Genomic DNA, 22,305 nt, shown 5'->3' on the forward strand with positions numbered 1-22,305 from the left:
TATGTCAGATTCTTGCATTTTCTTTTGGGGGGGGGGGGTTGGTTGATAATGCATGTAGGTATGTGGTGTAACTATATGTGTATTTACATTCACTGTGTAGTGATAAAGTCTTTTGTTCTCTGTACAGCGATCAGATGGTTTCTTTAGAAACCACATGAACTATTATCATCAGAGTGATGACTGCACTGATTTCCCCCCATCCTTCACCAGTCAGCGGCCACTGCACATCAGCAAGTCAGGCAGCCCTGGAGAGGGCAAGTCACCGTCTTGTGAGAAACTGGTGGACTCCACCTTCACACCAAGCAGCTATTCCTCCTCAGGTTCCAATGCCAACATCAACAATGCCAACAACACATCCATCAGCCACTGTTACCCATCCATTAGCACTGTGGATGGGCACATCAGGCCCCTGCTCATACCTGTGCTACTCCCATGCTCTTCATGGTCCTTCCCCAATAAAAGGTATGTACAAGAGGGAAGTATAGTGCTGTTGTATGTGCCTGAAAAGCTACAAAGGGATTCTTGAAGGGAATTAGGACTTCTATAACTCTGTGCATTGCTCCAGCAACAGTAGAGCAACTGATGGTAGAGATAGACATGCCTCTCTCACAAAACTGCACTAAAGTAAACTTAAAACTATATTTTAATAGAACATTAATGAGTGGCGTATATTTCAATAAAACATTTATAAGATTTTTCTTATATTGTATTTCATGATGCATATGAAAGTGAAGCTTCTGGTTAACATCCTTGTGAGTTTTAAGGCAGCAAGGTCTTTCTCTTTGTGCCTCCTTGACATCTTGGGTGTCCAAGCCTAACAGTGGCTTTTAGGGCTTTTTCAAAGTATTTGTCAGTTTGTATAATTTGCATTAATGATGAGGTGTCACAGCTCAGTCAGATCAGAACTCAAATTCCCAAGATGCAACACTCACTTCTCATGCACGCATACGCTCAGTCAACTCGTTTCTCTGCGATACCAAGCCGTTCTAGTTAGTTTGTCTCCTTGTGATCCTCGACCCTTGTTTCCGGTTTCGACTACGCTCTCTGCCTGACCCCGTTTGTGTTGTTCGTCCGATTGCTTGACCTTTGCCTGTCTTACGACTACGTTTCTTGTACTTCCCGATACCACGCTCTACACCTGCTGCCCGCTCCTGCTTCTGTGCCGATTTGAGGTTCGTGACATGAGGGACATGGGGGAAGAGGGAAGGCTTTTTTTGTAACATACTTACAAAAGTATTTCATTCATTGAATACAAATATACTCTCACAAAATATAAACACACCTTTTCAAGGTGGTATAGAAATCATAGAAAACAGAGTGGGCTGGATTCTGCCTCTCTTGTTTGGAATCAGAAAACATCCTGAAAGTACCTGCTCATGTGCTCTGGCCATGTAATTTATTTTTTTATAATCTGAACATTAAAAACACTGTGGAGGCAGGGGGCATGGTTGAGCGCCAGATTGTGAATGGAGGGTGGAGTCAGGAGACTGAATGGTAAGGATGAGGCTGCACCTGTAGGTGATTCTTCTAACAAGTGTTCTGTGTTTCAGTGAGCAGTGGTAAGGTGATAACAGGGGAGAGACAAGAGCCATGGGGAGAGAGAGAGCTGGACTGCAAAGAACTTTCCGTGTGTGTGATGAAGATGACAGACAAATAGCAGATAAAATATATGTAGATAGAATCAAATGACTTACCTGTATCTGGAGGCCTAAAGAGAGTGAAACAGACTTCCATAGACTATATGAAATGGGAAAGGGAGACAGTTGTTAATAGTGTCTCCTACAGTGAAGAAGCTGCAAACCATTTATACAGAAGAATATCATGAAAAGCAGCATTTGTCACCAACCATGTTATGCAAAGGGGATAGGACTGATGTGGCTGGCATCAATATCAGGAGTTGAGTGGAACAAGGAACATAGGGCATAGTGATCAGAAGAGTCTCATCCCAGAGGGAGACCCTCACTTTAAACATATCACCTAGCAGTAATTAGACCATTGCCCTCAACAGAACCCTGGGAGAGATGAGACCTCATAAAATATCAGACAATATTTGAAACCCTATTACCTGAATCTATATGTTACTATGGTACTCACCAAATGTTTACTATGAAATGTATCTTAAACCGACACCAAACATAACATGACTTTAGCATCCTAAATATAAATATTTTCCTAAACCACAGGAATATATATATGTATATATGAATATCAGAGTGCAGGGTCCAAGCACTCTTTCCAAATAGTGTGCCCAGTGGCTTTCTGCAAGTTAAACAGGCAGTGGTAGCTCAGTGGTTATGCTGTTGGGCTACTGCTCAGAAGGTCATGAGTTCAAACCCAGCACCGCCAAACTTTCACTGTTGGGCCCTTGAGCAAGGCCCTTAACCCTCAGCTGCTTAGATGTGTAAATGTAAGTCACTCTGCATAAGAGTGTCTGCCAAATGCCATAAATGTAATATAAATAGAACAATAAAGAGACCTTAGATGATTGTAGACTGTGTATTTGTGGATTTTAGAAAGAAAAGAGAGAAGTGATACCAGTAGTGGGCTTCTTTATGGTGGGAATAGATCTCATGAATGCAGTTGGTTACGCAGCTGAAACCAGATGTTATGGAGCCATTGATGATAGTAGTGATGAAGGGGGGAAGGTGTTGTGAGATGGCCTGGAGAATTGTAGAAGGGATTTGATCCAATGGGCAGGTTGTAAGATTGCAGGACAAGACCCTAAGTCTACCCCTGATTATACTTTATTGTACTATATATACTATACTTATTGTATTGTGTGGCACTCTGTTTTGTACTTTTAGAAAAAAAGAAGCTAAAAAAAAAGCTTGAAAAAAAAGAAGCTACCTTTTTTTTTTTTTACTTTTTTTTTATATACTTGGCCTTTTGTGAAAATATATCAAATTTTAAAGCATAATGAATTCATAAATATTAGTTACTGTCTAACACAAAGGTAAAAAAAAAATATTTTGTTGAATTGTTACTTAACACAGGAAGTAACAAAATCACACCCACGTTTATATGAAGCAATGCACCATTTTAAGAATCATTGTATCACACTGGGGACTGCAGTGCATGGTTGAAAACACCCTTACTTTATATGGTATTTGTTTTCTGCTTGTGTATATGTTCAGCTCAGACTCGGGTGAATGTCATTTCCCCGTAATCTCTCGGGGAGAGGCGGATAAAGATGAAATGCATGACATGATGGTTACAGAGACTGAATGCCAACATGAGCAGGACATGCTCTCCACTAAAATGTAACACAGCTTTCCCAATATTCTCAATTATTTTGATTTATATTTTCCCTGATTTTTAAAACAAATATTATCCTGGAATGCTTCTTGTTTGTGTACATTTGTATGTGGCAGGTTGGTTTTGCAAAATGATGAGTGTAAGCAGTTAGCTGTGATGGAAGAGACAGATGGGGGTGGGGACAGAAGACCATGGCAGTTTGCCCAACAGACTGTTCTCTGTCCAACTGCACTAAGTAATATTATGCTCACATAAACAAATAAATAGACATCACAGTCAACAGTTTTGTTGTAATAAAATTGTAATAATTGAAACTTTTTCCCTGCCTCACTCTCTTACAGGTCGACGATCTTCCTTTCATCTAGAGTGTGTGAGCAGACAGAGCAGAACTGAAACTTCGCATAAGACAACGTTGCCCCTGCACTTTGTCCAGCATCAGGTGAAACACATACCAAAAGTACATAGTCACTCTCTTAGAAAACATTTGTATGTTCACAGGTTACTATACAGTCTCCTCTTCCCATTGGAATGTGAAGGCTAATTCTATTGTTTTTGCTGTACACTGAAGACATTTGGGTTTGAGATTGAAAGATAACAATTAGATGATAGATCAATAGTTCGGCTTCTATTTCCTGATATTTACAGCTAGATTTGTTAAACAACGTAGAACATGGCACCTTTGGTGGCAGACCACACAATTTTTAGGTGAGCAAAAATATTGGAACAGATCCATCCATTTTCTGTACTATTTATAGTACACAGGGTCATGGGGAACCTGGAGCCTATCCCTGGGAACTCTGGGAATGAGGCAGGGGGACACCCTGGATGGCATGCCAACCCATCGCAGGGCACAATCGCACACAAACTAGGGGAGGACCCCCAAGGCATGGGGAGAACATGCAAACTCCATGCACACAGGGCAGGAGGCAGGATTCGAGCCCTCAACCCTGGAGGTGAGGCAAATGTGCTAACCACTAAGCCACTGTGCCACTTGGCCAGTCTAAAACCTTCCACTTTTTCCCCCTGATAAAGTCCTTTGTTGAGTTGGCAGTGTGTTTTGAGCCATTGTCTTGCTGTATATAAACTGGTAGACATAATGTTTCTGTAGACTTGAAGCATCCATGTATCCATGACACTACCTTCACCATGCTTGGCCAATGTGCTCATAAGTTTTGGATAATGAGCAAATCTTTTCTTTCTCCACACCTTGACCTTTCCATCACTTTGGCAGAAGTTAATCTTGGTTTCAGAATTTTTGCAGCTCATCTCTGTATTTCTTTGCAAATTCTTCAAACAGTGGATTGGGATACTTTCACCCCTGCCATGGCATTATTTTTTCCTCCCATAAACATATATCTGGTCTTCTTGTTAGTTTATATTACATTTACATTTATTCACTTAGCAGACGCTTTTATCCAAGCGACTTACAAATGAGAAAAGATACAAGCAAAAGTTTATCCTTTTTAAAAACAAATACAGTCTTCACAGGCAAAAACACAGGGCTCAAACCAAATGATATTCTATTTTCTATCTATTGTTTCATATTCCTATTTTGATCTCAAACCCAAATGTCTTCAGTATATTGTAAAACATAAAAGAATTGGCCTTGCCATTCCAATAATTTCAGAGGGGACTGTATATAACTTTTAGATGTACTGTGCAACAAAACAATTCTATGGCTGTAGTCCATTCTGCAGTGAATCTGAATATGCCCCGCCCCTCCAAAAGTTACCCTTTTCACTCTGAACGCCCTTTTGTTGGGGTCAAAAATAACAGGCATTTGGAACTCCTTTCCACATAATTTTTAATGCTGAAGCTGATGTTTTATTGTCATACATCACTGACATTTAACTAATCAAGTAACTCAATATAGCAATGAACAAAAAAATTTATTAAGCAGCAAAAACATACACACATTTAAGTTTAGCTGATGCACTTGATTTTGTAAATGTACTAAATTTACAGGTGCAAACAAACAAATTGATGGGCTTAGGTAGGAGTAGGCGATATGAGCTAATGATATTTTCAACTATCCAGATGAAAATGATATAATATCTTGATATATCAAGAAACTGGACTTATGATTAATTTATTATTATTATTATTATTATTATTATTATTATTATTACTATTCACTCAGTCTCTATATCATCCACTATCCAAAAATATTTGGACATTGTCAAATGTATTGTTAGTTGTGTACCATGATATATAGGAGTTTACATTAAATAAAAATGAACTCTTTCAGCTTTAATTTGAGGGTATTTACATCCAAATCAGATGAGTGGTGAAGGAATTACATATTCAATTACAATTACTTTGTCAATGTCCAAATATTTATAGACCTGACTGTATCTCATTGTATATCTAATAGGTTCACTTAACCAACAGTTTATTGCAGTTATATGTAATTATGTTTGACTTATAGTGTATTTTAAAATATGAAACAAAATTTCACTAGTCTTCATTCAGCTTGGAGCTCCTTTTAAGCTTATTTTACAGCAGACTGCAGTCGTTCTACATCCAACCTGCTGTCATGTTAATATCAAAGTGGCATTAATACCAGACACTGACAGTGCACAGAGTGGCAATTTAAACTAAATACAAAATTCATGCTATATTTTGCAGTGTAACCCTATAATCTAAACAGCACAGGGGAGATATTTCAGCCTACCGTAAGCTAGTTTATACTTGAAACATGGATTTCTGTGCACATGCAGAAGCACGGGCAAGGCAAAAAGCATTTTTCACACACTTGCCTACATACTTTATGTACATCTAGAGGATTGAAACTGACATCCACCAAATGTCACAGACCCTTAGAGCCAAACCACCCATGTCCATCAGGTTTCTATGTTGAAATGTAAAATGTTTAGTGATTTCATACACAACAATGTTAAACACATGAACTCTGTTAAATCCTTCTGCCTTCATTATGATTGTTGTCATGAGCTGGTCTCAGGTATTTACTACAAAATCCAGAAGACTGGTATGCAAAACAGGTGTTTTTGGTACATTTAAATACTATGTGAGAGGTTTTTAAAATGTAAACGAGGAATTAGTTAGTGTTGGTACTAGAGATGCACTGATACCATATTTCTCAGCTGATACCGATAACTGATTATTCAGAGTGATATTGGCCGATACCGATAGTTCTGCCTTTTATGCCTTCTTCTAAATTAATAATAATTAATTCCAGAATTCTGAAAAAAAAAAATGCAAACAAGAACATTATTCTCTCCATTTCAGCAAGTTGTTTCACAGTAACTGGTCTCATAAACAGAAAACACATTACTCTAATTAACATTAACACATGAACTAAATTCTGAAGATAAAAGTAAGATTTCTTAACTTATTGAATGTTATTCATTCATATTAACATAATTAATTGACTTAATTATAAAAAAAAAACCTTCTGTTAGACTCACATTCACTCACCACAAACAAAAGCCTTTCTTCTTCATCATTGAACATCAAACTGGTAATATATAATATAAACTTTTTTTGATGATATTAACACATTAACATTAACTGGATATGAAATATAGTACTCCATTTTTCAATTTTTTTTTTTTTGTGCAATATATATATTTTTTGTTAACTCATCTTCATTTAAAACTTTCACCGGTGTACTGGTGCCTTAATTCGAATCTAAAAAATTCGAAAATAAAATTTTTTTTGACTTGACGCCACAACTTCCAGTTCACTGTTGTAGTGTCCGGTATAAAATTTTAGCAGTGCAGAGCTTACAGAGCTTACAAACTGCAGTTTTGTTGTCATTTCAAACAAGAGAAATAATCTTTACACGCAGCACGGAATCGATGTGTTTTCCACCCTCTTTTGATTGACAGGATATAATCGGCCCTGATCATCGGATGTTTTTAAACTGGCCGATAACGTGAAAAATTGCCTTTATCGGCCGATACCGATTATAGGCCGATACGTCGGTGCATCTCTAGTTAGTACTCAATAGTGGTCTAGAACAGTACATACAGTAAGTATGCGATTTGAGACAGTGCTAGTTTGTTGTGGACAAAGTGTCACATAGTGCTATGCTGCCCCCACCCTTCACACTGTTATTTCACCAGGTGGACAATAATCCAACCTTAACAGCACTCTTATAGGCCACCAAATGTAAAAAGTTTAATGCTCTTTTCTCTCAGATTTTTTGTTACAGTTGAGGCCATTCTGATACCTTTATATAGTGTCTCATGTCAAATAATAGTTTTACGTTTCAGTATAAATATTACATGTAAATGTGGCCATTAAAAATGCGCATTAAAGGAAAAGGGATCCTACGATATCATGCGGTATCACGCGGAATCACACGTATGCTACGGGCACAGGGCATATAAGACCAGTAGGGGGCAGTCATGTTTCATTTGAATAAACATGGCTTGCTAGTAGATACAGTAGTTCTGCCTGGACATATAGTGTATATACATATATTCTTTTACCAAACAAATGGTGTTGTTCCTTGTACTGAAGCCAATGATCTGCTTGTGCTTGGCCCATGTATCTGTGAACCTCTCTCAGAACCGTTTTGCAACATTCAGCAGAGCACATTAAAGATTGTCGTGCCTGAAAAATGGAATGTGTGGTCGGTTAGATTTAAGAAAAAACATAAAATTATTACGTTTCTTACACACACTTACGATAAACATAATTTAAACAACTTTCTAATTATAAGAGTGAGCGTGGTCGAGTCAAATAGTATATGTGGGTCCAGTATGTGTATTTAGGTAGCACAGTGGTAGCATGCAGGTTTAGTACACCAGCAGCTGGGGTTTCAGGCTCAGTTTAGTGTTTTTTAAATGTTTAAAAAACAGGTTACAGGTTTTTGTCACTGTAGAATGTGCTTCAAGGTAACATTGAATGAATTCTATCTTCTCCTTTCTTGCTAATGGAAACTTTTGTTCTTTTCTTAAATTAATTGTTTTTTAATAACTGTTTTAAAGTGAAAACAGAAGTCCACACACTGAAAAAAGCTAATTGAATTGACTTAATTCAAACTTGTACATCAGTTCCATATCATTGAATTGAGTTATATTGTACTGGAATGTGTAATTCGATCAAAATTAAACCAAATATTCAAACATTTTGGGTATTAATTTAAACATGTGGCAATGTTTATCAAATGTGCTGTTACAGAAAGAGCATATTCACAAGGTGATTTACACATCCTGATTATCATGGATACTCAGAGGTGGGTAGTAACACACTACATTTACTTCGTTACATTTACTTCAGTCACTTTTGGGAAAAAAAAAATACTCTTGCTACTAATAGTTAACTGGCCATACTTATACTCTTACTCAAGGTCATTTTTAATCACAGAAATGTACTTTTACTTTGCAACATTCTGTGCTGTTCCTCCATTATTGTTAAATATTATTGAATATATGTAGCTTTAATAATTCGTTTAAATGACGTGTACGTCGCAATACGCTGCAGTGGATTGATACAACAACTGCTCACATTTTAGCATCCTGGAGAGGGGAAAGAAATGAGCGTGTCAGAGCACGCAGACATGCATACACACACACACATGCATACACACACACACATGCATACACATACACACACACACACACACACACATACACGCACACTTCTCCATACAGTCTGAAATTCAGGATTTTCCCTTGATTTTAATCAGATCCGAAGTAACTAGTAACTTGGGTAGTCTTCTCATCCTATACTTTATTACTCTTGCTCAAGTAATTATTAATATTATTACTTTTACTTTCCACCACCATGTCTTTATGCCCACTGAACAGTTGCTCTACAAGGGTTCAGCTCTACCTGACCAGCCGACCTACATGTTGGAGGTGTGAAAAGGAACGCACAGCTGCGTCCAAAACCGTGTACTTACCTGATATATAGTAGGAGAAATATATGTATCTCAGCTACTATATAGTAGGTAAGTATGTGGTTTGGGACGCAGCCCACAGCTTCAATTGGTCATCTATTAGCACATATAGCATGAAAAATAATTAACTGCACTTGAAGCTTTCATAAAATTAAAAATAAAAACATCCAAAACTGTATACGGTACCATAATGAAGACGAACTGTATGTTGATACATGAAATTCTGGAGAGAACGTCAGACGTGGTGACGTAATGACGTGTGCCGTTAAGCGATCTATGTTCTATAACATGTAAAACGGGAACATGAAAGGAATATTCTAAAAGTGACTCATGTAAACACCTTAATCAAAATATTGTCTTATTCAGAATATGGTCAATAATTAGATTGCTGCTGTCCATGTAAATGTACTCATAGACTGCAAATATGTATAAATAACTTGACCTGGATAGAATTTATATGATTCTCCAAGTTTTATGCTTCTGTTACTCCCCTTCAATTTGATGAGCCAAAAGATGATAAGATTACATAAAGATGATCATCGCTTATTAATCACCCAGTACATTCGCATGTGAATCCAAAGCTACTCAAGCTACAGTAAGTGAGCATATGCATTTTACTCCCTGGATTGCCCAATTAAACAAACAGCATTCTTTTTCTTAAAAAAAAAAAAAAAAGGTCTTAAAAAGTTAGTGGTACTTTCACTAACTTAAAAAAATTATTGGTCACAATTGTAACTGGTGGGACAGTGAAAAAGGTCAGTATGAAATTATCAGTTGCTCAATAAGACCCATTATAAAATTACAAACAATGTAGTAGCATATTTTTCCCCTAGCATGAACAATATTTGTTCAATGTTCTGTAGATGGAAAAAGGTCATACTGCATTTGGAATAGGTGATTTCTGTCATTGTAAAATAATGTTACAAAGCGTTCCTTTATTTTTTTGATCTAAAGTTAAATAAAAGTTAAACTGGAAAATTAAATTTTAGGCTATACAACTGCACCTATTTCTGGACATTGCTTGATCTAAATATTCTACAAAACGAATACAAATCACAAACATGACACTTGCGAATGAAACAATGTTCTATATTAAATTAAAAAAATATATAATATAGTTGTCTTGAATATCTCTGCAGCTCATCAAAAATGCGACATCCATCAACTGAAAGCATGGTGTCCGAGTTAAAGTTTAAAGTAGTATTTTTGTATTTAGTTACTTCTGTTTCTGAATAAATAAGCATGTCATCAAATCACAAGTCTGTTTTGATTTGATGGTCAGAACCTGTATTAATGACGAATAACCTAATATCACAAACATGACACTTAATTTTATATATGCAATTTATTAGATCCTTAAAATAAAAAGACAGCTAAATAGTGAAAAAACATAATAATTGTTGGAATTATACGAATGATTGACAATAACCTGCTATTAGTCCATCACCTGAATCTTTCTAATTGGCATGGGCCTCTAGTCAGTGTTGTTCACGCAGAATTCATTCAATGTTACCTCAATGAACTTTCTACAGTGAAAAAAACACTCATTTAAAAAAAAAAACAGATAGTTGAGCTGTGGCTCAAACCCCAGTTGCTGACATAGTAAGCCTGCATGTTACCTTTGCACTATCCTAGCACACATACAGTAACCACCTTAATGTAAAAGCTATAGTAATTGTACCTGTACTACGAGACTCGATCACGCTCACTTTATATTTTACATAATCTTGTAATTAAAAACTTATTTAAATTAGGTTTATCATAAGTTTTGATGAGAAATGTAATATTTTTATGTGAACCATTCCACCACACATTCAATTTTTATTGTACTGTGTTCAGCTACAGTATGTTATTCCATGCGCCACCTGGTGGTTATTGTGTGAAGCACAAAAAAAATTAAATTATTAGAACCCTGCCTGCAGTATACCACGTGTTTGCACGTGACGAATCGCATGATCCCGCGTGGAAAAAACATGCATTCTTAAAGGCCACATCTGTATACTGTATATCGTGTGACTGCAATATCAGTATTCACTCTAACAACAGTGTACCACCAAAATGATTACTTGCTGCAGCTTTCAGCTGTTTTATTTATTTTAAATTTAATATTACCCAATGTAATGTTTTGCACTTTGACCTAAACAACATTTATATCATAAGCCATAAGAAGGTGAAAAAAATATCTTGGGAGCAAAGAACCCTTTGGTTGTTCCCTTCAAAGCCTACTGTTTGAAGGGCCCTAAATGATTTTCATCACTTGGACTAACCCTACAAATGGCTGACTTGGGCGCTCCCCCTTTGAAGTGTCCTGCGTAGACTTCATTACTTCAGAATGGATCACTGGAGCAATTCAGGTGTTTGTTGATAGTATCAGGTAGAGCATGCTTTAACATGGGATTGCATCAGGTTTGGGAGAGATGCCACAGAGGTAATAACTAATGTGGCATAACTGAATAATGTTTCCTAACATGGTATAGACAGAAGATAGAATCAGAGCTGCACAAATGCAGAGAGAGCTGAAAAGAAATTTGTTTAATTTGTCCAAATTTGTTAAACTGGTGCCTATTAGACATCAGATGATAAACTGTTTCAGCACCTCCCTTCTTTGCCTTTCTTGGATAGGGTCTAAGCACAGGAATCAACTAACTTCTATGAAAAGACAAAGGGTCACTCCCCTTCATCCAGTGTTCGTTTCTAGAGTAGTAGAGAAGTGAGTCTGTCAATGAATTTAATATGAATACAACAAAAGCAAAAAATAGTGGCTTCCCAGCTCTATGTCTGTCTCACATGCAGTGGCAGCCTCTCACACATAGACATGGACACAGCTCACTGTCAAAGAGAAAGGGAGAGGGAGAAAACACATAAATACTGTACATTTCTGTATTTAAACAAAGCTTAGCTGTCCATCGGCCATTTCAAAATCCAATGTAGATTAAGGCTGCAACTAACAATTATTTTGATAATCAATTAAACTGTCAATACCCCTGCCCTATTAATCGATTAGCTTATTATTTATTTATTTGTTTGTTTGTTTGTTTGTTTATTTATTTATTTTACAATATATTAAATACCAAAAGTATTTCAATGAACTGATACTAACACAGAACTCTTAACAAGTTACTAACTGCAATACATTGCTGACATTGATCAAATTTGTCACAGTATGAGTTTTATTGAGCATTATCAAGTGATTATGCAACCAAATGAGACAACCAAAGTAATGTAATGTATAATTAAAATACTTTTAATTACAGTTTTAATTGTTTTATTGCAACTATACATCTGGCCTGTGTTTCAAGCCAACCAGATAAATTCAAAATAAAGGCAAAATAAATATCTGCTGCCAGTCTCAGAACTTTAACATTCGACAGTGCCTAGAATTAGTGAATTGACTCTTTTTGGGATCAAAAGACTTCAAAATATCAGGATTTCGACTTGATAAAAGATATTTACTGTATAAAAATACTATATATACACTGTATATCCACACACACACACACACACACACACACACACACACTACCGGTCAAAAATTTAGACACACTCGTTCTTTATTTTTATTTTTTATTTTTCCACATTTTATAATAATAATAAAGTCATGAAAACTCTGGAATAACTGAATGGAACTATAGGAATTATGTTCTGAAAAAAAAAAATCCAAAATAAATCAAAATAATGTAATATTTTAGCATCTTCAAAGTAGACACCCTTTTTGCCTAGAATTTTCAGAAATGTTTTCTTGACATTTTCTCGACCAATTTCTCGAGGAATCACCCTGAGATACATTTTAAACAATATTAAAGGAGTTCCCACATATGCTGGACACTTATTGGCTGCTTTTCAGAATATTTCACTCCAAGTTACAATTTTTTTTCTTTTTTTGGAAATAAAATGTTAGTTTTCTAATGGAAGAAATGAATATGTTGTTATTATTTTGTTTAAAAATCTTTTTTTAGTACTGCCCTTCACACGCTAAATAAAATAGCTACATGTCTCCCAGAAGACAAAATACTAACAATTTACACCAATTATCCTGTTAAAAAGTTTACAGCCCCCTGGCTCTTAATGTATCGTATTACCTTCTCGTGCATCAGTGAATGTTTGCACCTTTTGTAATAGTCGTTTACAAGTCCCTCAGTTGTCCTCAGTGTGGAAAGATGGATCTCAACATCATATAGCTGCTGTTGGAAAGGGGTCAAAAATCCAGAATATGCTGGAAAAGCAAAGAATTTTCTATATGTAAACATCTGTTATGTGAAATAGCTTATTCAGGACAAGACTAAATAAACAACAACATGGGATTTTTATGAGCCCTCGTATTTTGTTAACAGTATTAAGATTTAGCAGATTCTGCAAGGAGTATACAAACATTTGGGCACAACTGTAATATTATATACATACATATATATATATATATATAAGCTGGATGGATAGAGAAATACATACTGTAGCTAGAATGGCTAGAAAAATGGATAATGTAGGACAACTCAATACTTGCTTCCACTGTTTCTCACATAACTGCAAATGAATGATTAGAAATCACAACATCACTCACAATATGCAACAGCTTTCCATACTTTAGAGGAGGTCCTGACCTTATCAGTGCCTAAATTGTTTGGGACTTCCTTATTTTCACTAGGAACTTATGGAGCCTTGCCCTATTTGCAGCATAATGACAATAGCAATGCTTGAAGCTCATATTCATTCACTTTTTTCTGACACTGTGTTGTTGCAGTGGGGTGCGATGCAGACAGCAGACATGGTTGCTCAGCCTCCTACAAATAAAAAGTAAGCACCTTTGCGGCATTTTTGCAACAAGAAACGGGCTCAGCTAATCAGTCCCCTAAAAAGAGAATCGTGAATGGGTTTGCTGTGTTTTCTGTGTTAGCGGGTGAGATAAAGGAACTGGCTTCAAACACCTAAAAAATTCCAAAGCTCTAGCAGTAATGTAACACCAGAAGACTGACCTACTATTTCTTCCATTAATTTTGGCTCTATCACCAAGACTGTTCCCAAAGGGTGCGCAATCTGCTTTAGAGCCCTGCAATGCTAGAGTGTGTGCACTTCCTTATCAGTTGACCAAGACAGCGATCCTTATTTTGCATGTGGCAGTGCTAGGACTAAAAGTCAATAATGAAAAGAGTTACCTGACTCCTTCTCAATTGCTTCTATTGCACCATTGAACCTCATGTGCTCTGTGATGACTAAGTGATTCTCATTATCAAAAAAGTGGCATTAAAACTATGAATCAGTGCTATGAGTGCTGTGTGTTGCATGGCATGGTGCACTGTTAGGATCTGTTACAAACCTGATGATCATGATAACTTTGTCCACAGTCTCCACTACTTCCAGAAAGAAACTGACCTGGCAGCCTGGAATGTAAGAAAATAGAATAGAAGGTTGCATACTGTACATACACACATTGTATATACACATACTATATGGCCAAAGGTTTTTGGACACTTTCTTGTTGGGCATCCCGTTCCAGATTTATTCCCTCTTTGCTGTTATAATAAGCTCCACTCCACTCCTGGGAAGGCTTTCCACTAGATTCTGGGGTGTGGCTGTGGGGAATTGTGACCATTCAGCCACAAAAGCATTACTGAGGTTGAGGTCAGGCACTGATGTTGGGTGAGGAGGCTCCAGTTCCAATTCATCACAAAGGTATTCAGTGGGGTTGAGGTCAGAGCTCTGTGCAGGACATTCGGCTTGCTTTGTGCACAGGGCACTGTCATGCTGGAACAGGTTTGGGCCTCTTACTTTCTGTGAAAGAAAATTGTATAGGTGTGAGGTGTCAGGTGTCCACAAACTTTTAGTCAAACAGTTTAGATAGTGGAAAAGATCAGTCTCCTACCTTGGTATGGACTAAGTACAGTGAAAGGGCTTGCAGAGAACTGAGAACAACCAGGTGGCCATAGCAATATTAAAGCAGAGAAAAATATATTTAAATAAAATTAAAAAAATATATTTGAATAGCATGTACCTTTTGTTTTTTAAAAATGCTATGGAATCAAATTCCAAAGTGTACGATGCCAGTTTGCACCAAAAGCATTTTTTAGGGTTTTTTGTTGTTTTTTTCAATAATCTGCATCACCTACGTCTCATGGAAGAGGTACATTTTAGATTTTAAAATGGATTTTAAATTTTACAGCTGCCCGAAACACGACGTTTCTGGGATATCAACGACTTTGATTACATTTACATGCATTTTTTTTTTGTTTTGGTTTTTGTCCTGTCTTGCCCCTGTATAGTTATTGGTTGTTTCCCTCATGTGTCATCACACAGCTGTTTCTGTTTCCCCCTTTGATTAGTTTGTCTTTTTATATCCTTGTGTTTCTGTTTTACGTTTCAGTGTTTGCCGCCTGATCATTACGAAACTGTTTGTCTCATGTGTCTTGTTCCAGGTTTTGACTTCTTGATCGTTTCTTGTTTTTCATGTTTGCTATACCTAATGGCTGTTATTTTGACATTGACATTTACTTCACGTTTTGGATAAGTCTGCCTGCCTCCCTTCAACAAAAGCTTTAAACTGCAATTGCACCCATCTGCATTCCCGTTATGTGACAAATATACCCAGAATGTTGGTAGATTTTTTTAATTTAGTTGATATGGATTACGTTATTCAGATTGAACAGACAATGTGTGCTAAATTAATACAAATTAATATACAAACAAAAAAATAAGTTGTGCATTGGGCTGGGTTTATATATTATTTATATATATACAGTGAGGGAAAAAAGTATTTGATCCCCTGCTGATTTTGTACGTTTGCCCACTGACAAAGAAATGATCAGTCTATAACTTTAATGGTAGATTTATTTGAACAGTGAGAGACAGAATAACAAAAAAAAAATCCAGAAAAACGCATGTCAAAAATGTTATAAATTGATTTGCATTTTAATGAGGGAAACAAGTATTTGACCCCTCTGCAAAACATGACTTAGTACTTGGTTTAAAAACCCTTGTTGGCAATCACAGAGGTCAGACGTTTCTTGTAGTTGGCCACCAGGTTTGCACACATCTCAGGAGGGATTTTGTCCCACTCCTCTTTGCAGATCTTCTCCAAATCATTAAGGTTTCGAGGCTGACATTTGGCAACTCGAACCTTCAGCTCCCTCCACAGATTTTCTATGGGATTAAGGTCTGGAGACTGGCTAGGTCACTCCAGGACCTTAATGTGCTTCTTCTTGAACCACTCCTTTGTTGCCTTGGCCGTGTGTTTTGGGTCATTGTCATGCTGGAATACCCATCCACGACCCATTTTCAATGCCCTGGCTTTGAGGAGGAGGTTTTCACCCAAGATTTGACGGTACATGGCCCCGTCCATCGTCCCTTTGATGCGGTGAAGTTGTTCTGTTCCCTTAGCAGAAAAACACCCCCAAAGCATAATGTTTCCACCTCCATGTGTGACGGTGGGGATGGTGTTCTTGGCAGCATTCCTCCTCCTCCAAACACGGCGAGTTGAGTTGATGCCAAAGAGCTCCATTTTGGTCTCATCTGACCACAACACTTTCCTCTTGTCCTCTGAATCATTCAGATGTTCATTGGCAAACTTCAGACGGGCATGTATATGTGCTTTCTTGAGCAGCAGACCTTGCGGGCGCTGCAGGATTTCAGTCCTTCACGGCGTAGTGTGTTACCAATTGTTTTCTCGGTGACTATGGTCCCAGCTGCCTTGAGATCATTGACAAGATCCTCCCGTGTAGTTCTGGGCTGATTCCTCACTGTTCTCATGATCACTGCAACTCCACGAGGTGAGATCTTGCATGGAGCCCCAGGCCGAGGGAGATTGACAGTTCTTTTGTGTTTCTTCCATTTGCGAATAATCGCACCAACTGTTGTCACCTTCTCATCAAGCTGCTTGGCAATGGTCTTGTAGCCCATTCCAGACTTGTTTAGGTATACAATCTTGTCCCTGACATCCTTGGAGAGCTCTTTGGTCTTGGCCATGATGGAGAGTTTGGAATCTGACTGATTGATTGCTTCTGTGGACAGGTGTCTTTTATACAGGTAACAAACTGATATTAGGAGCACTCCCTTTAAGAGTGTGCTCCTAATCTCAGCTCGTTACCTGTATAAAAGACACCTGGGAGCCAGAAATCTTTCTGATTGAGAGGGGGTCAAATACTTATTTCCCTCATTAAAATGCAAAACAATTTATGAAATTTTTGACATGCGTTTTTCTGGATTTTTTTGTTGTTATTCTGTCTCTCATTGTTCAAATAAATCTACCATTAAAGTTATAGACGGATCATTTCTTTGTCAGTGGGCAAACGTACAAAATCAGCAGGGGATCAAATACTTTTTTCCCTCACTGTATATATATATATATATATATATATATATATATATATATATATATATATATATATATATATATATATATAAGTATCTCACAAAAGTGAGTACACTCCTCACATTTTTGTAAATATTTGATTATATCTTTTAATGTGACAACACTCAAGAAATGACACTTTGCTACAATGTAAAGTAGTGAGTGTACAGCTTGTGTACCAGTGTAAATTTGCTGTCCCCTCAAAATAACTCAACACACAGCCATTAATGTCTAAACCGCTGGCAACACAAGTGAGTACACCCCTAAGTGAAAATGCCCAAATTGGGCCCCAATATGCCAATATTTTGTGTGGTCACTATTATTTTCCAGCACTGCCTTAACCCACTTGGGCATGGAGTTCACCAGAGCTTCACAGGTTGCCACTGGAGTCCTCTTCCACTCCTCCATTATGACATCACGTAGCTGGTGGATGTTAGAGACCTTGTGCTCCTCCACTGTCCGTTTGAGGATGCCCCACAGATGCTCAATAGGGTTTAGGTCTGGAGACATGCTTGGCCAGTCCATCACCTTCACCCTCAGCTTCTTTAGCAAGGCAGTGGTCATCTTGGAGGTGTGTTTGGGGTCGTTATCATGCTGGAATAAGGGAGGAGATCATGCTATGCTTCAGTATGTCACAGTACATGTTGGCATTCATGATTCCGTCAAAGAACTGTAGCTCCCCAGTGCCGGCAGCACTCATGTAGCCCCAGACCATTATACTCCCACCACCATGCTTGACTGTAGGCGAGACACACTTGTCTTTGTACTACTCACCTGGTTGCCGCCACACACACTTGACACCATCTGAACCAAATAAGTTTATCTTGGTCTCATCAGACCACAGGACATGGTTCCAGTAATACATATCCTTAGTCTGCTTGTCTTCAGCAGGCGGGCTTTCTTGTGCATCATCTTTAGAAGAGGCTTCCTTCTGGGACGACAGCCATGCAGACCAATTTGATGCAGTGTGCGGCGTATGGTCTGAGCACTGACAGGCAGACCCCCCACCCCTTCAACCTCTGCAGCAATGCTGGCAGCACTAATACGTCTATTTCCCAAAGACAACCTCTGGATATGATGCTGAGCACATGCAATCAACTTCTTTGGTCGACCATGGCGAGGCCTGTTCTGAGTGGAACCTGTCCTGTTAAACCGCTGCATGGTCTTGGCCACCATGCTGCAGCTCAGTGTCAGGGCCTTGGCAATCTTCTTATAGCCTAGGCCATCTTTATGTAGAGCAACAATTCTTTTTTTCAGATCCTCAGAGAGTTCTTTGCCATGAGGTGCCATGTTGAACTTCCAGTGACCAGTATGAGGGAGTGTGAGAGCAATGACACCAAATTTAACACACCTGCTCCCCATTCACACCTGAGACCTTGTAACACTAACAAGTCACATGACACTGGGGAGGGAAAATGGCTAATTGGGCCCAATTTGGACATTTTCACTTAGGGGTGTTCTCACTTTTGTTGCCAGCAGTTTAGACATTAATGGCTGTGTGTTGAGTTATTTTGAGGGGACAGCAAATTTACACTGTTACACAATCTGTACACTCACTACTTTACATTGTAGCAAAGTGTCATTTCTTCAGTGTTGTCACATGAAAAGATATAATCAAATATTTACAAAAATGTGAGGGGTGTACACACTTTTGTGAGATACTGTGTGCATATATATATATATATATATATATATATATATATATATATATATATATATATATATATATATATATATATATTTATAAAATATACAGGGCATTCAGAAAGTACACCTATTTCAGATAAAAAAAAATGAAAACTTTAATCTCTTAGTCACAAAAGAATACAGACCCTTTATTCAGAACATTGTAGAAGTCCATTTGGCAGCAATTACAGCCACAAGTCTTCATGGATACATCTCTACAAGCTTGAGCACACCTGGATTTGGGCAGTTTATCCCATTCTTCATGCCAGATCCTCTCAAGCTCCATCAAATTGGATGGAGAGCATTTGTGAACTGCCTTCTCAAGGTCTCGCCACAGATGTCCGATGAGATTTATGTCTGGACTTTGGCTGGGCTACTCAAGGACATTCAGAGACTTGCTCCAAAGGCACTGCACTGCTGTTTTGGCTGTATGCTTAGGGTCATTATCATGTTGAAAGCTATCGCCCCAGTCTGAGTTAGCATGTGCTCTGGAGGTTTTCTTAAAGGATGATCCTGTATTTGTCTGCATTCACCTGTCCTACAGTTGTTACCAGTCTCCATGTCCCTGCCACTGAGAAGCACCCCAATAGCATGAAGCTGCCACCATCATGTTTCAGCATACGGATGGTATTAATCAGGAGACATGAAGTGCCTGTTTTTTTTTTTTTTTATTTATTTTTTTACCAGAGTGCTTGCTGTTCTGCCAAATAGTTAAATTTTCAATTTATCAGGCCAGAGAATCTTTTTCCACATGTTGTCAGAGTCCTTTATGCTTTCATATGCCTTTTCTCAACAGTGGCTTCTGTCTTGCCACTCCCCCATGAAGGCCTGATTTATGGAGTGCTGCAGAGATGTCGGTCCAGCAGTTTCTCACATGTCTGCACAGGACTTTTGGAGCTCTTTTAGAGTGACTGTTGGGTTCCTTTTTACCCCCTGACCAAGGCCTTTCTTTCCCAGATGTCCAATTTGGCCGGACAACCAACTCTAGGAAGTTTCAAGGTTGTGCCAAGCTTGTGGCCTGTGAAAACTCAAAGCCTTAGAAATGTTTTTATATGCTTGCCCTGATCTATGCCTTTGATCATGGGGTTCCACAGGTAGTTCCTTGGACTTCATGGCTTTTGTCCAGACAATGCAGTATAAATTGTGGGCCCTTCTAGATTCTGGTGTGTGCCTTTTAAAACTATGTTTAATCAATTAAAATTGCAACAAGTGGAGTTCTAGGCACATCTCAAGGATAATTAAAGCAAATAGGAAGTACCTGAACACAATTTGGAGTGCAATAGCAAAGGGTCTGAATACTTTTGTGAATAAGAGATTTCAGTTTTTGTTTTTTATTAATTTAAAAAAAAAAAAAAACGTTTTCTTGTAATAGTCCTGTACATCTGCTCATTCATGCAATTATCCAATTAGCAAATCATGAGACAACAGCAAAATTAAAAAAAAATATATATGCAGATGCAAGTCAAGAGCTTAAGTTAATGTTTATATATACAGTGAGGGAAAAAAGTATTTGATCCCCTGCTGATTTTGTACGTTTGCCCACTGACAAAGAAATGATCCGTCTATAACTTTAATGGTAGATTTATTTGAACAATGAGAGACAGAATAACAACAAAAAAATCCAGAAAAACGCATGTCAAAAATTTCATAAATTGTTTTGCATTTTAATGAGGGAAATAAGTATTTGACCCCCTCTCAATCAGAAAGATTTCTGGCTCCCAGGTGTCTTTTATACAGGTAACGAGCTGAGATTAGGAGCACACTCTTAAAGGGAGTGCTCCTAATATCAGTTTGTTACCTGTATAAAAGACACCTGTCCACAGAAGCAATCAATCAGTCAGATTCCAAACTCTCCATCATGGCCAAGACCAAAGAGCTCTCCAAGGATGTCAGGGACAAGATTGTATACCTAAACAAGTCTGGAATGGGCTACAAGACCATTGCCAAGCAGCTTGATGAGAAGGTGACAACAGTTGGTGCGATTATTCGCAAATGGAAGAAACACAAAAGAACTGTCAATCTCCCTCGGCCTGGGGCTCCATGCAAGATCTCACCTCGTGGAGTTGCAGTGATCATGAGAACAGTGAGGAATCAGCCCAGAACTACACGGGAGGATCTTGTCAATGATCTCAAGGCAGCTGGGACCATAGTCACCGAGAAAACAATTGGTAACACACTACGCCGTGAAGGACTGAAATCCTGCAGCGCCCGCAAGGTCTGCTGCTCAAGAAAGCACATATACATGCCCGTCTGAAGTTTGCCAATGAACATCTGAATGATTCAGAGGACAAGAGGAAAGTGTTGTGGTCAGATGAGACCAAAATGGAGCTCTTTGGCATCAACTCAACTCGCCGTGTTTGGAGGAGGAGGAATGCTGCCAAGAACACCATCCCCACCGTCACACATGGAGGTGGAAACATTATGCTTTGGGGGTGTTTTTCTGCTAAGGGAACAGAACAACTTCACCGCATCAAAGGGACGATGGACGGGGCCATGTACCGTCAAATCTTGGGTGAAAACCTCCTCCTCAAAGCCAGGGCATTGAAAATGGGTCGTGGATGGGTATTCCAGCATGACAATGACCCAAAACACACGGCCAAGGCAACAAAGGAGTGGTTCAAGAAGAAGCACATTAAGGTCCTGGAGTGACCTAGCCAGTCTCCAGACCTTAATCCCATAGAAAATCTGTGGAGGGAGCTGAAGGTTCGAGTTGCCAAATGTCAGCCTCGAAACCTTAATGATTTGGAGAAGATCTGCAAAGAGGAGTGGGACAAAATCCCTCCTGAGATGTGTGCAAACCTGGTGGCCAACTACAAGAAACGTCTGACCTCTGTGATTGCCAACAAGGGTTTTTAAACCAAGTACTAAGTCATGTTTTGCAGAGGGGTCAAATACTTGTTTCCCTCATTAAAATGCAAATCAATTTATAACATTTTTGACATGCGTTTTTCTGGATTTTTTTTTTGTTATTCTGTCTCTCACTGTTCAAATAAATCTACCATTAAAGTTATAGACTGATCATTTCTTTGTCAGTGGGCAAACGTACAAAATCAGCAGGGGATCAAATACTTTTTTCCCTCACTGTATATATATATATATAGATTATAGGGGCATATATAGTGTATATATAGTTCATGCAAAACAGTCGATCAAGTTT

At 38.2% G+C, this 22,305-nt stretch overlaps 1 protein-coding gene across 10 annotated transcripts in view; it reads left to right on the plus strand.

Annotated features, from left to right (window-relative positions):
* The window catches only part of cacna1c (calcium channel, voltage-dependent, L type, alpha 1C subunit), a 315,602-nt gene that overhangs the window by 286,588 nt on the left and 6,709 nt on the right, over window positions 1–22,305 (plus strand). For 6 of the 10 annotated variants that reach the window (XM_053649808.1, XM_053649807.1, XM_053649805.1 and 3 more), the window contains 6 exons: window positions 128–462; window positions 3,135–3,260; window positions 3,372–3,490; window positions 3,597–3,694; window positions 13,863–13,915; window positions 14,464–14,506. In XM_053649808.1, the coding sequence (XP_053505783.1) occupies window positions 128–462; window positions 3,135–3,260; window positions 3,372–3,490; window positions 3,597–3,694; window positions 13,863–13,915; window positions 14,464–14,506 (774 nt within the window). Of the gene's footprint in view, window positions 1–127; window positions 463–3,134; window positions 3,261–3,371; window positions 3,491–3,596; window positions 3,695–4,010; window positions 4,209–13,862; window positions 13,916–14,463; window positions 14,507–22,305 lie in introns of all 10 variants that reach the window. The other 4 variants (XR_008388489.1, XR_008388488.1, XM_053649813.1 and 1 more) reach the window with 4 other exon arrangements.

This window comes from Ictalurus furcatus, chromosome 19, assembly GCF_023375685.1.
Source record: "Ictalurus furcatus strain D&B chromosome 19, Billie_1.0, whole genome shotgun sequence".
In the NCBI taxonomy this organism is placed as follows: domain Eukaryota; kingdom Metazoa; phylum Chordata; class Actinopteri; order Siluriformes; family Ictaluridae; genus Ictalurus; species Ictalurus furcatus.